This window comes from Filicampus tigris, chromosome 4 (assembly GCF_054856515.1).
Source record: "Filicampus tigris isolate MCC_2025a chromosome 4, RoL_Ftig_1.0, whole genome shotgun sequence".
Taxonomy (NCBI): Eukaryota; Metazoa; Chordata; class Actinopteri; order Syngnathiformes; family Syngnathidae; genus Filicampus; species Filicampus tigris.
This window is the reverse complement of record NC_141220.1, coordinates 20,074,461-20,088,879: the sequence shown is the minus strand read 5'-3', so window position 1 is coordinate 20,088,879 and position 14,419 is coordinate 20,074,461. Positions and strand designations below refer to the sequence as shown.

The window sequence follows — 14,419 nt, the reverse complement described above, 5'->3', positions numbered from 1 at the left end:
ACTACCCATAGTTCAAGATGTACGTTACCATGGGGACACGGTCAACTCCCAGTCTCGTCTGTTTGGGGAACAAAATACATAAGATTGTTCTTATTAATATTATTTTCAGGGAATTTGGTGTCCAAGCAATGTAAAAACTTGATGTAACTGTAGGTTGGTGCAGTATGCGCGCGTTCACGCTCAACAAAAACGTTCCAAAGGGGGTTTCATTGGCGCGAGCTGTGCGCGCGACTTTTCAAAGTGGGCGAGGACGAGCGAGCAACCGGTTAGCCACTGCTAGCGTTGATAGCTTACGACGCAAAGTGTTATGCCAAATGACAACAAACGCCAAGTTAAACTAACAGCGGCTCAGTTAATAATCACGCTCCATCAAGTAAGATATCCGTAGACTTTTAAAACATGACCTGTTTGCATTTTAGGTCTTGTTCTGTAATAGTAAAGGAAGCTAAAGTGGCTTCGTTGAAGCTGGTTAGCTAGCCTCGCTGCATTGTAAACAACAATGTGGCGTGCACTTAACAAACAACGTTATTTTTTTTAGACAGTAATAACCACGCGAAAATCTGTCCACGGCGTGTGTCTAAAGGTAAGCAATTTGTCTTTCTGTATCCACTGGCACATACAATATTACCCAAGCTTTTGCCCAACGTCCTTTCACTTTTAGAGAACTCGTGCATTTGATAAACATACATGAAATACCGAAGTAGTCATTTTGTACTCTTATCGCCCTGTGCAGCACACACCATCATGTCTATAGATTTTGACAGCGCTGCTCTCCAAATCCAGGACAATGAAGAAGAATACGACAAAGATGACTATGCAAGAGAGCAAGAGGTATAAGACAATGGTTACATTTCTTGGAAGATTAAATGGAACATACAATTTCAAACGTGTCTTGTTTGGTGAATCATGATGAATTTACATGGATTGCTTCCACTGTGCTCATAGCACAAATATAATCATTCAATTCGACAATATTACAATTCGTTGTGACGTTGCTTGGGAAGTATTTGAGGAATAGCATAAAACCTTCAAAGTTAGGCTGGTATGCAGGGTTGTTGTTATGACTCATCCCCACAATATGTTGCTTTGTATTGCTATTGGTCCTATTGGCTTCTTCCTGGTGTGTCACATAATGTAGTCGGCGTTAACCTACTTTCTCACTATCACTTGTTTTGTTCACAATGCCTCTTGTACTTAAGAGCAAGCATGAAAAATGATGTTCCCATGGGATGCAACAATAAGGCTAACTGAACTTTGAGAATCTATTAATCATCTACTATTCACTTTTACCAATGGATCCTACGTTTTATAGACTGTCTGGTCAAGTGGAAAATGTTTCCTGCCAGTAAGTGGAATGTTTCTGCTCCATTTAGCTTTGCTATATGTTTTGTCAGAACAATCGAGTTACTTTGGAGCAAAAACACATGACTTGTGTACAGAGTCGACAGCATGCCATGGACTTATTGGATGTTTTGAAAAGTCTCCTCTGGTGAAATTGGTTAGGGGATGATGAATTGAACTCGCTCTTGAGGACACATGGACACGTTCTTTTGGTAAATATGTAAATGGGATAATATGGGTCCTTTGGTTGAGGACACAGTCGAGGATTTAAAGACTATTCAACGGTTCCTATGGGAAGTAAGTCCAGCTGGTTTTATTTGTCCAGTCATTTGAATAAAGCAAGCATGTTCAGCCTGTTACTGACATAAAAGGAATATACTTGTTTGTGTATTACAAAGGGCAAAGATCTCGTTGATGTGGAGAATACTGTACATTGTTTTTTGTCAGTAAAAGCATTACTACTACTATTACATTTACTACTGCAAAAATTGATTCATTATGATGTGAATAAGCATATACTTTTTATATAAATGTTCGAAGCCCATTTCTAAAAGAGATAGTCCTTGTGAAACGGAGGGTTTGAATTATTGTGTAAACATGAAGTGCTAATATGAAGTGCTACTGCTTGAGGTTGTAATTTGCATTTATTTTTATACTTATCAAAAAGCGACTTCATGTAATAAACAGACAGTAAATTTGATCATTTTTGACATTGCGTATTCTCCTCTGTGTTACTTTATTATCCTTGGTTACGGCGCAACCATGATGACTCATTGCCTTGAGTCCTTTTTTCTGCAGCTCCACAAGCTCCTCGCTGACCTGCCGGATGAAATGCTGGACGATAGCCGAGACTCCTCCTCCACAGAGCTTGAATCCTCAACCTGCAGCAATAAGAATCCTGGAACCAGGTAACATGCATGAATTAAAAGGTCTGTGCCAAATCTCAGTGTTGTTCCTACTTGGGTTGGGCATACTAATCAATTAGTCCATTGATTAACAACTGTCGATTTTGGAGTTGATTGTTGATTATTCTGGAAGCAATTGAGGCAAAATGGAGTGCACTATTCGCCTGCAACCACCAGGGGTGCTATGGATTCAGCCTCAAGCAGGTTTGTAGTCTAAAGCAGGGGTCCCCAACAACCGTACCGGTCCGCCGCGGGCCGCACAGATGAAAAAAAAAAAAAAGTACTGTACTTCCGGTTTATCTATTCTAAAAAACATGTTATTTTGAAAGTGACCAGATTCTCTCTGTTACATCCATCTATACCTGACTCTTAACGCATGTCAAGTTGTCTCCATCTCGTAACGGTAATATTAAATGCACAAGCTAGAAAATGAGTAACATAAACAGATGTATTTGGAATGTCCCCCCAATTGTTAATTCTCTCCATAGTCAATCAACTAAAAATTTAGTGAAATTCTCATCTCTAGTACTTAATATATAGATGTGCATAGTTATGTTTCTTTGGTGTCTTTGTACAGCCCCCAGCTCAAATGGACTCATCAGCGGTCAGATCATCCAAGGCCAACTTCTGAGCAGGTGTGTGGTTTTTTTTTTTGGTTTTTTTTTAAACTATACCTGCCAAAGTTTTGTCATTTCATTTCATCAAACAATAACTCATGCTCTTGATGTCTCTTTAAAGAGCTATGAAGAAGACTACGATCAACGACCCCATGGTTTTACTTATGAGAATGGAGCCGTTCAGATCAATGGTCACCAGCATCATGTTCAAACTCAACCTCCGGCTCACATATGGACCCAGCTGTCGCAAGATTTGCATTACACCCAGGAAGGCAACAGCATGGGAACCGAAAAATCTACAGAGGCCAATGATTTTTCCACAGATGATCCATATGAGCCACACCCTCGTGCTAATAACATTGTAAACCATAATGGAGAAGGAGCTAGTGATAAATGTGACTACAGCGACAATAATCCCAGAGTGCATTTTCAGGTATGGCTGATTCTGTCTTATTTTGCTCACCAGAAATGTGATCATGCTGGAATGTTAATATTGTAATATTGGCCCCTTTTTGGAAACACCTCTCTCAGTGTTAGAAAGTGCATCATATGTCAAACTACAAATACAGTTAATCAACAAGAAGCACTTAACACAAATCCTTTGGGAGCCCACCAAATTTGGTGTTATAGTCGTGGTTTGACCAACATACAAATATACCGGGACTGCAAATAAATTTAGAACGGCTTAACAGTTATGAAGTCAATAATCAGTCTGAATCAGACAGTTACTGATTATTACTTTTCAAATCTGGATGAAGAAATTTGCCTTTTTTGAAGTACAATAAAATGCATCGAAAAATACCTCTTTTACGGAGTGATTGAAAAGACGCAGATGTACTTTTAATTTAAACATACGGTCTCCTGTGTTTGCTTCAATTTGAATCTAAAGTCCGGAGCAGTGGAGCGACGTGCGGATGATTACAAGGCCAGCTACAATCCTCACCTTCCTCCACGTCAGATGTTGGCTTCACATCAAGATCGTCCATTTGATCAACTCCAACGAGAATTCCTCGACTCAACAGAGCGTAAGTAACACTGACTAAAAATGTACGTAGGTTGACAATACACATCACTCTTTGCAGCTGTTTTTAATGTCACTCTTTGGGAATGACAGACGTCCTATGTGTATACTTTATGCGTTATATGTTTAATTAAACACATTATTTATCCGAATGCTTTGTTTCAACTAGTGGGCTTGCATAGAACATATTCTTGAAAAAAATATGGTTGGGTTGACTTCCGCTTTAAGGATGCAAAGGCAGGGAGTCCAACCCTTTTAGGTTGGGTAGTTGTTTCCACACTGTTTTAAGTTCCAGTGACTGACGTTCCTTTCTGTTGTCTTATAGAAACTGCTGAGAAAGAGCAGCTTGCCCAACTGCAGATATTAAACAAGGCTCATCAAAGGCAAATTGAGGACTTGGAGCAAAAGTTCGAGGATTCAAAACGCAATCTGAGATACCTTGAACACCAGATGGCAATTGCTAAAGGTATTTTCTTTTGCTTTCTTGATTGATATTACGCTATTATTAGAAACGTTAAGATTGTTCATCATTACTTGAACTTTGTATGTTTTGGCCCTGGGAGAAGGAAACAATTTAAACAATTTATATTAATAATGGTGTTTTTTTCAACATTTGCATTATTTTTTTTTTTTTGCATCCTCCCAGTCTGATGCCTAATATGCATCCCACTGTCTGCAGACTTTATTGGTCACTTCTCAACAATTAAATCTTGATTTATTTATGCATAGATGAGAAAGATGGCTTTGCTGTGAGTCTTAAGGAGTCGAGTCGACTTCTGGACGAGGCCAAAGAGCGGGAGGTTAAAATGCAAAGCAAAGTGAAGATGATGGAGCAGCAAATACTGACCCTAACTGAGAGAGACCAGGAGGTAAGCTGTAGGAGCTTGTCAATATGACGTTTGTGTCAGGCAGCTGTGTTGTTAAATTGAAGACAGGTATTGTTAAAAAAAAAGCTGCAACCAGTAACACTAACTTAATATAAAATACCATTTTATTTATGTAGCGCATTTCATAACAGCTAGAGCTGTAACAAAGCACTTTACAAACAGTAGAAAATGAGCCGAATTATCAAGAGGGTCGCCGAACACACAGGCGCACTTTCCGCCATCTTGACAAAACCGCCGTAGTTTTAATTTGTATAGTTCATTCAATGCAGTGATGTAGTTTACAACATAGTTGGTCAGAAATCCTTGATATGACGTTTTAATACTGATTTCAGAACACAAAGAAGCAGAGGGTGGCCGAGGCAGCTGTTGACAGTATGAAGCAGCAGATGTTGGAGCTGTGTCGTTCTGACACTCTTTCCAAAGCGCGCAAGCAGCATGACAGAGATGTTACCGTCATCAAGGAGCAGCATGAGGCCGCAGTGTTGGTTTTACAGCAGCAGCTTGATGCTAGGGCTCAAGCTCTGGAAGAACAGGTTTGGGTTTTTACTTTAGCTTTTTTTTTTTTTTTTGCTAAACTAACTGAGGTCCTTTTTCCAGCCATCCATATTAACGGCACTTGGCGAGCACTGAGAGGTATCAGACCCTTCTTGCAGTGCAATGTGAATACAAAACGAATTCAAATCCATATTGTTTTGGTTTACGAGTCATAACATTTGAATAGCATTGAGTTCAGTTTGTGGAAAAAATTAAACTCGTGGTAAAATGAGTTTGGAGTGTGCAGTCCACATACAGTAGGTACCAGTTAGCCGAAGTTTGGATCGCAATTAAACATAGCGTACATACACTACATGGAATATTTGGATACCAAATAATCACAATTACAGGAGCTGAAAATGGAGGAGAATATAGAGCTGGAATCAAAGGATTAACATTTGGAGTTGGTGTTCTGAGAAGCCATTTTTTCATGTATTTTATTTCCTGAGCTCTGGCTTGATCAATGTATTTTGCATATTGTTGCTGTCCTGTGAAAAACACGTATGTCCAATTTTTGGAAAACAATTTAATTTTCACATTAATGCGATGTCTGCAACGCAGAAACAGCATTCACATAAAAATAAGAAAATTGAAAAAAAAAATGGACATAAGTGTTTTTCATAGGACAGCAATGCTAATCAATTCAATACTTGGTTTGGTGCTATCCAATCATCGGATACATTCGTTATGTCTTAATATATATCATTTTGGCTGGTTGCTTTAATATGGTTTATCCAGTAATATACCCGCGTTTCTCGTCATGACATACTTTCAGATGGATGCTAGTCAGAGGTTCCGCGAGCAGGTGAAACAGTTGGAGCGGCAAAGAGAAGAAGAGCAACTCGAGCGAGCAAGAGTGGTCAATGCTCTCACTCAGAGTCTGGAGGAGAGTCAGCAGCAATGTGCCAAGCTGTTGCAGACTAGTGAGCCAAAGTTGTCATACAAGTGGACAGCCTTTACGTACCCAGCTTTTCTTATGCTTTCCTCTGAATTTTATTCATTCTTCAGGTTCTGTGCAGGAAATGAGTCAAATGCAGATCAAACTACAGCAGGCCCAAACAGCCAAGGTTCTAAGTGAAGATATGAACAGAGTCTTACAGGTTTGTGATGCAGTTTTGTGTCTCAAAAAGAAGCATTTCAATATGTCTTACATTTGTTTCTAAATCGTTTGTTTTTTTACCCTAAAGGAGGATCTTGCCGACTTGAAGGAGCAGATTACGCTATATGAATCTGCTTTAAAACATGGTGTTATTGAATTGGATCCCAACGGCGACCGCCAGAACCAACTTTCCGAATCCTGTTTGGCGCTAGGCTTTAAGAAAACCACCTTCCAAAATGGTTCTCTCCACAGGTACTTGTCCAGACAGTTAATTTCACCATCGGTCCTCATCCCCATAAAGTTTTTTTTTTTTTTTTTTTTTTTTCCCCCCCGAAAGTAATATTCTCTCAAAGATCGATCAAATTCTTGAATTCCTCTGCATGAACAGCATGGCCTTGGCCACGCTGTCAGACTCCAAGCTGCCTCAGGATGAAGCTTTGCGGCTGCTGCGAGTGGAGATGCAGCGCTGCTTGGGGAGTTTAAAGGCAAAACGGCAGAAGGTCGGTCACCTGCGGGACCAACTCCAACAGAGTCGGGCCCGAGTGAACGAGCTGCAGACTCAATTAGACGAAGCCAAGCTCAGCTCATTGGTATGCGCCGTGGTTAAAACATTGACACTGAAATGAAATATCAAACTTTCCAGTAAGCTCGCTTGTCCATAGGTTAGACAGTCCATCAATATAAAACCAAATTTAACTGAAGAGGACCAGAGTGAGTTAATGAAACTTCAGGAAGACAAACAACGCTTGCAGGATCAAGTGGAGGTTTGTCATTTGATAATTATTTTTCAAAGTGTCCAGGTTGTGTTTATTAAGTCATAATAAGGAAGTTTATTGCTGCTGCTGTTTTTTTTTTCTAGGTGCTCGAAAAGAAAACTCTAGAGCTGCGGCAGAGTGAGGAGAAGGTCCGATCCGACAACTTGGAGCTCTGCGTCAAGATGAGAGAGATGATCCAGGAGTTGGATCAAGAGAAGCAGGAGGCTTCTAAACGGTAAGACACAAAGGAGGAAATGAAACGTTTACTCTTTTTTTTTTTTTTTTTAATCCCTTCGTTATCGACGTGCGTCTCTCCATGAAGATCCGAGCGGATTAATCAGCAGCATAGGGATGACGTGGTGAACCGAGTCAGGACGGAGCTCATGCTGAAACACGACGCCCAGGTTGAACATCTGACAGCACAACACGAGCAACTCGTCCACCGCCTAAAGTACGTGCCCATTGTGTCAATTTGAACGATGTTGAAGCGCGCCGCTCACTCGGCATTCTTTCCTGCCCAGCGCTCAGCTGTCTGAGGCCAGTGACAAGGTCTTGGCTGTGCAAGAGTGTTACATATCTGTGTGCAAGGAAAAGGAAATCCTGGAGGAAAGCATCAGAAATGGTGCCAGGGAGGATGCACTGAGGAAGGAAAATGAGGTATACCCAGTCCGATAAATTCAATATCAAAATATGAAAATATGTTGCTCCCTTGAAATTGATTTAATGTGTAAACACATGATTGCACGCGTGACTTATTTATTTGGTACACCTACACAGTCTGGTTGCAATTCATACAGTATCGAATAATACGTTTGAAGAACTGTTTTAAAATGGCTTTAAAATAATAATGATGATTTTTGATTGACACCATCAGGGAGATATTTATCCTAGTGTTTATTATTGTGGTTGTAGCTTAGCTAATTTTTCAATTAGAACTGCACTGCCTCGCACAAAGAAATGCATAGTATTTCATTTGCCTTATTTAGACATTTGAAAAGCAAATGATGGTCGAGTCGACTTGAAATGTAAAAAGGAGTGTGGCGCTAAACACTACATGCTCATTAAAAGGCTTGAGTCATTTTCAATAATGACAGGCAGGACTGAAACAAAGACTGAAATGCATCTGTGCACAACAATTAACTCATTCACTGCCAGATATTTTCAGACCCTCTTTTACCCTAACGTTTGAAAGAAATTTAAAAAAAATATGAATAAATTCCTGGGATTGAATGGCTGGACTGTGAAAAGACAAGTAAATTCGTCAATGGCAGTGAATGAGTTAAATGAACATCCTGTAAGCTATACTGAATTGATGTGCAGTGGGGGTTTTTTTTGTATGGAGGCACAAAACTGACACTAATTCACAGTCTAAGTGTGAAATCTGTTTCACTAAACAAACGGACAATGCATGACTTTTTAAGACTGCGTGTAGTGATTTAAAATTTCTCTCATACGCTTGCTTAGCAAAAGAAAAGAGAGGAGAGCAGCACAAATGTGGAGAAACTAAGGACGGAGCTTGAAGTGCAACATCAGGCCTCCATAGCCCAGCTCAAGGCTCTCTGGTCCAAGGAGAAGGAGGCTGAGATCCAGCAGCAAGTCAACTCTCACCTAGCCTCAGCCAAGGCGGCTTGGGATGAAGCGCACCATCAGGTATGACGGTGCATCTCCGTCGGAGCTGCAATAGCAACTAGTACATGGCCATTTCGTTTGGTTCTGATTTTTTGAAGATGGAAAAGACTTGGACTCTGAGGCTAGAGGAAGCCAGGCGAGGAAAACACTCCGAGACCTCGGTTGGAACCTGTCAGACAGAGGAGGCGGAAGCAAGCGGTTTGACGATCTCCCTTGAGGAGTTGGACTCCAGGCTCTGCGCCCAAAGACAGCAGCTGCAATTGGAAGCTGACAAAATCCAACGGCAAGCAGTGGAAGAAGCCAGACAACGAGTCCAGAAGGAGACTCAGGACCAACATCTCGAGGACTTGGCCAATAAGGTTGATACTTTAAGTATACAGTCTGTCTGTACCGAGATTTGGCAAAGCCGGACAATTTATGAATGTGTGACCATGTACATTTTGGAAATGTGCTTGTTACAGGTTGAAGGAGCAGTGACCAGGGCCTATAACCACTGGATTGAGGATTTGACTTCGTTACCGGAATACCAAGCCTCTCTCCAAAGAGAAAAAGAGAACTGGGAAGAGCTACAAAAACAATACGTGGAACAAAAGGTAAATCATATTTTCATCGTTGAAGCCACGCCCACCAAAACACTTTGGCAGAATCCATTACAATAACATGTTAATAATATGTCATAATATGTCAACTGCATTTCAAGTGTCTGAAAATGTTGGCGTGGGCTAGAATCATTTCTGAAACCAAACCTTTATTATGCTACAGTACATTTAAACTTAGTCTATTTCCTTAAATAGCGGCCTCCGCATGTTTTTTCCTGCTTTTGCCCTTTTTTGTAATTCCGTTTTCAGAGAACACTTTCCTAATTCTCCTGATTGAACCAAATAGCCATCCTATGAAAATCTTTTAATATGGAAAGATTTTTTTTTTTTTAACTCTGGAAAAAGAAAACTAACTCTTTCAAGTAACTTTCACTGCCTGTTGCAAATGTGCCAGGTATCCCAGGCTCTGAGGGCAGCAGAGGAGCAGCGGCGCAAGCAGCAACAAGAACAGCTAAAAGGCCACAGCTGCGGGACGACTGAGCAGCTCCAAGAGAAGGTGGTGAGTCTCCAGTGTCAGCTGGAGCACTTAAGAAGGGAGCAAGCAGCGCTGTTGAAAGCCGAACTAGCCGGAGCCAGGGCAGCCTGGAAAAGAGACAAACAGCAAGAGATCTCTGTTGTCCAAACTCGCAGCGAGCAAATGTACCAAACCAAACTACAGGAGCAGCAAAAGAAGCAGGAGTCGGCTTTGCTGCAGACCAGAGGGGAGGCCGACCTCCAGAAGAAGGAGCTGCTCCTGCAGATGGAGGCCCAGCTCCAGCAGATGGCGAGGGCCAGAGAGGACGAGTGGAGATGTCAGCAGGCTGAGAAGGAACAAGCCCGGGGACGGCGGATGAGGGAAGACTTCCTCGCCGAACTTCAAAGCGCTCTGACCGAGGTCCAGACGCGGCTTCTGGGGAGTTCAAGGACTGACCAGCAGAGCGTCAAGGAGAGCGGGAAAGGCCTCATCGCAGAGGGCACCGTAACACACGCGATTCAAACTTGCTGCATAGACCTTGTTGACAGAGCTGTGTGCCAGGCCAAGAAGGACTGGAAGAAAGTACGTTTTTATCATACATTCATTCGCTGTTGCATCAGGAGCTAACAATCATCTTATCCCGAAACAGACGAATGAGCCGCTTTACCGTGACGGGTATTTTTATTTTTTGAATTGCCGCAGATAAGTGAGGCTCAGTTGAGCTGCGTGTTACGAGAAACGCAAGAACAGCACGAAAGAGAAATCAACAAAATGCAAAGTAGGAAAACCCTCATTGCTTTTTCAGAGGATTGAAAGTGAAATATTTCTACGGTTTGTCAAGAATTGACGTGATGCTGCGTATTGGGTCCCGTGTAGGCTCTTTAGCCCAGATTGGTGGGCAGACTTGCAGCAGGAAAGATTGCGCAGACACCGCCAGTAAACTGCAGAAGAAGAACCAGGAGCTTCAGAAGCACTTGGAGAAAGCGTGCCGTCAGTTCCAGCACAGCATCCGACAAAACAAAACGACCATGCAGAAACTTAAAGGTAACATTTGACGAAACGGCGTTTTGAATATTTCCCACCGTTCGTTGTGTTAACCAGTACTGTTTATTGTAGATGAACACGAGAGCCGATTACAAAAGGCAAATGAGGAACATCTGCTGCAGCTGGACGAAGTGAAGCGAACCAAAGAAGCTGCTGGGTTTGTGATGATTTAAAGACTGGTTATTTCCACAGTCGAAAGACAAATCATACATGTCGTTATTAGAATGGCAAATATTTAGGCACTTAATCAAACAAACTTTTTTTTTTTTTTTTTTTTTACCTTTTTTGATTTAAAACAATTAAAAGAGTTCTTGACTGAGAATGAAGCTTCTTGAGCATTTGCATTGGCAGTAGATCAAAGCCACTCTTTAAAACAATAAGAACTTTCATGAATCCACACCTTACTGACATTTGTGGGAATTTGTCTCACTCTCTGGGCACTTCATTAGGTACACCTGTGCACTCTAATAGATCCAATACAAGAGCTGTATAAACCATTGACGCTGTCAGAGAGGTATTCATTTAGGAGTGTTTATTGTGAGTGCATGATTGCCTATATGATCAATTACCTGCATACATCATTGCTAACTACAACCACAATAATAGACTGTTAAATTTATTTGATGTAGAACTTACTTTTTGTATATATTTATTTGTGTGTTGTGCTGGATTTTGAGGGATGGTAAATGAACCACACAGAATTGATAGTCGTTTTCACCCGTGTGTGTATTTGCCTTTTTTTTTGTGTGTGTGTGGTGTTGTCATTTTCAGTACTTTAAACCATCAACGAAATCTTCAAGAGGGCCTCGAAGAAATGAGGCAGCGATACTTGACCACTGTTGAAAAAATAAGAGGTTGGTGAAGTAAAATTCTTCCTCTGTGACACAACAGCTACTTTTCACCCCCAGTGGACCAAAGCTTTTTCAAATATTTTGGTGAAACACTCAAACTGACATTTGGCTCTCCAGATATCCAAACTGGTGTCCAAATTTTCTACATATGCAAAAACATAAAACCATTTATAGATAAAATACTTACTAAATTTCACCCCAATGATTAAAGATAATTCCATGTCAGAAGCGACATTGTTTTCCTCCACTTCCTTTGCCGTGTCTTTGGCCGATTTGTGAACATGTCGCTAAGTTTTAAGTTTTCAAGAAGGAATTTTTTTCTCCAGATTAATCATGTCGTTTCAATTCTGAATTTGGAAATGTGCAGGGTTGGATCTCTTGGTGGCCTCCAGCTCACTGTGACCCTGAACGAACTAAGCGGCACAGAAAATGCATGGACGGATGATATAAAGTAGCATAAAATACAAAATGATCCGTATTTGTCTTACAGGAGACATGCTGCGTTACCTCCAGGAAAGCCGCCAGCGAGCAGCTGAGATGATCCGCACCGAGGTGCAACGGGAGAGGCAGGACACTGCCCGCAAAATGCGACGCTATTACTTGACTTGCCTGCAGGAATTACTAGAAGACGGCGGGAAGACGACTGGGTAATACGCCACAGTTGCCAGCGGTTTTTGTTGTTAAATCATCCGTCCTTCCTTCACACTCTGTACTTAGGCAGAAGTAATGATACTATGTTTAAAAAAAAAAATATATATATATATATATATATATATATATATATATATATATATATACACACATACAACACATACATATATATATATATATATACTTATTTAATACTTTGACTTAAGTAAATGCAAAAAGTACATACTTTGAAATATACTTTGGTACAGTAGAAAAAAACACAAGTTTTTTTAGCTAGCACAAGATGCAACATTTTTGTCATGAATCGTTTTTGGAACTGATAACATCATACATTTCTCAATAAGGCCAAGGATGGGCCTTCTGTTGCGTCACTGTCGTTAATGCTCCCTTTGCTCCCTTTCTCGTGTATCCCCCCCACCCCACCCCACCCCCACCTTCGGTCAAAAAGATCTCAATCACTTAAAACCTCAACCACAGTTTACATACTTTACCTCTCTTTAGTTGCGTCTTTTTTGTTTGTTTACATGATATCATCGTCTGCACAGGTTTAAAAAAAAAAATTTTTTAAATAATTTTGACAAATGAGTAAAAAGTACACAAATCGGCAGCGGTGGGCAATTTACGGTACAAAATCCACTTAGTCTATCGTCTGATCTTTACATCTTCTGCAGGGCGGAAAAGAAAATAATGAATGCTGCCAGCAAGTTGGCAGCCATGGCTAAAGTACTGGAGACACCTGTGAAAAATAAACCTACAAAGAATCACAACTTACAAAGTGAGTGTTCCGCTACAACTTTATTTATTGTTTTAACTCTGAGTTCTAAGACTTGTTTTGTGTTGACAGCTTGCATGACGGTTGTGTCCACCACTGGCTCCTCCCCAGCAAGTCACACCGATTTTTTGAAGAACCCATCAGCCTTAACGGAGGATAGCACCCACAGGGAGAAGACGTCAGATTGGGAGCGAAAAACGACTGCGGCGCGGACTAAATTTATGAGCAGGCAGGACGTTGGTACATGTGAGTCCTCGGCAGATGCGCAACCCTACCCTCACAAAGTGACCTCTTCGTGCCTTGCTCCCTTGAGAAGCAAAGGCAGGGAGGAGTACCTGCATGGAGGACGACCAAACCTCCCTGTAGACATGCCAAACAACCCCCCTCTCACGCAGGAGGTTCCAGTCAAGGACGATAAACGCACCAACTGGAGCCTGACCAGCAGTGACTCAGAAAGCCTCCACATCCCTCGAGTGTCCTACTCAGGAAGGAAAGTAGAGTCGGTGAAGCCGTTCTCCGTGTCCCCCACCGACTTTGGCGAGTTTGATCGTCTCACCCCGGACATGTCTGACCTGACGGTTTATAACGACATAGCTCAGGAGACTTGGACTCAGACACAAACAGAGGCCCCCAAAGCGAAGATGAACACACACAGAGAGCCAACGCCGGGCTCAGAGGGAGACAAGCAGAGTGGAGTGTGTACCAGGCCTCTGTTCTCAGAGTTGAGACAATGTCAGCAGGACAGCGGCTTTGACAGTCCGTTTAACCAACCAAAATGACAGGGGCGAGTTGTGCTTGGTTTTATGAATTTTTGCAACAGACTGTTGAGATTCTACATTTCAATTCAAATTCAGAAAGAGGGTATTCATTCTCAAGTGTTACATATTTGACTTTTTTTTCACTTAATGTTTCTGCAGGTCAAAATTTGCAGGCCAATTTACAATTCCATACAGATCGTATGCAACAAGAGGAATTCCACTCTTTGCTGTTTTCTACTCCAGTGTACATTTTGTTTGTATTTCATTTTAATAAATGAATTATTTTATGCCAAGGTAAGGAGGGGTTCATGTCAAAATTGTACTAATTTAAAATAAAAAAAAAACGAATTAAGTTCATCAAGTGAAAGAAAACAATTATTTTGAATTATCACAATAAGATTGAGATTAAAGTCATCATGATGAAATTGTCAGGATAAAATTTAAAGTCATGCATACCGGAAATACAGAGATTATGCATAGAAAAAAAAGATAAATACAGCAC

At 41.1% G+C, this 14,419-nt stretch overlaps 1 protein-coding gene across 2 annotated transcripts; it reads left to right on the top strand.

The window, feature by feature from the left end:
- Positions 1 to 19: 19 nt before the first annotated feature.
- Positions 20 to 14,216, top strand: cep152 (centrosomal protein 152). 2 transcript variants are annotated; one of them, XM_086027780.1, is made up of 29 exons: positions 20 to 373; positions 539 to 583; positions 734 to 831; positions 2,140 to 2,249; positions 2,824 to 2,881; positions 2,985 to 3,296; positions 3,753 to 3,888; positions 4,210 to 4,350; positions 4,614 to 4,753; positions 5,104 to 5,304; positions 6,081 to 6,228; positions 6,314 to 6,405; positions 6,493 to 6,656; positions 6,793 to 6,994; positions 7,067 to 7,168; positions 7,264 to 7,394; positions 7,482 to 7,610; positions 7,681 to 7,816; positions 8,624 to 8,809; positions 8,887 to 9,147; positions 9,250 to 9,381; positions 9,782 to 10,423; positions 10,544 to 10,619; positions 10,718 to 10,885; positions 10,958 to 11,042; positions 11,657 to 11,739; positions 12,227 to 12,383; positions 13,059 to 13,162; positions 13,232 to 14,216. In XM_086027780.1, the coding sequence occupies exons 3-29, from the start codon at positions 745 to 747 to the stop codon at positions 13,936 to 13,938; spliced, it is 4,890 nt and encodes a 1,629-aa protein (XP_085883906.1). In that variant the 5' UTR covers positions 20 to 373; positions 539 to 583; positions 734 to 744; the 3' UTR covers positions 13,939 to 14,216. The 2 variants fall into 2 exon arrangements, with proteins under 2 accessions (XP_085883906.1, XP_085883907.1); XM_086027781.1 differs by lacking the exons at positions 20 to 373; positions 539 to 583; positions 734 to 831 and adding an exon at positions 1,550 to 1,638.
- Positions 14,217 to 14,419: the final 203 nt, after the last annotated feature.

Coding starts and splice junctions, on each gene's coding strand:
- cep152 (XM_086027780.1), top strand. CDS start 745: ATGTCTATAGATTTTGACAGCGCTGCTCTCCAAATCCAGGACAATGAA. Junction 6,229..6,313: donor TGCCAAGCTGTTGCAGACTA/GTGAGCCAAAGT, acceptor TTCATTCTTCAG/GTTCTGTGCAGGAAATGAGT. Junction 9,382..9,781: donor AACAATACGTGGAACAAAAG/GTAAATCATATT, acceptor CAAATGTGCCAG/GTATCCCAGGCTCTGAGGGC.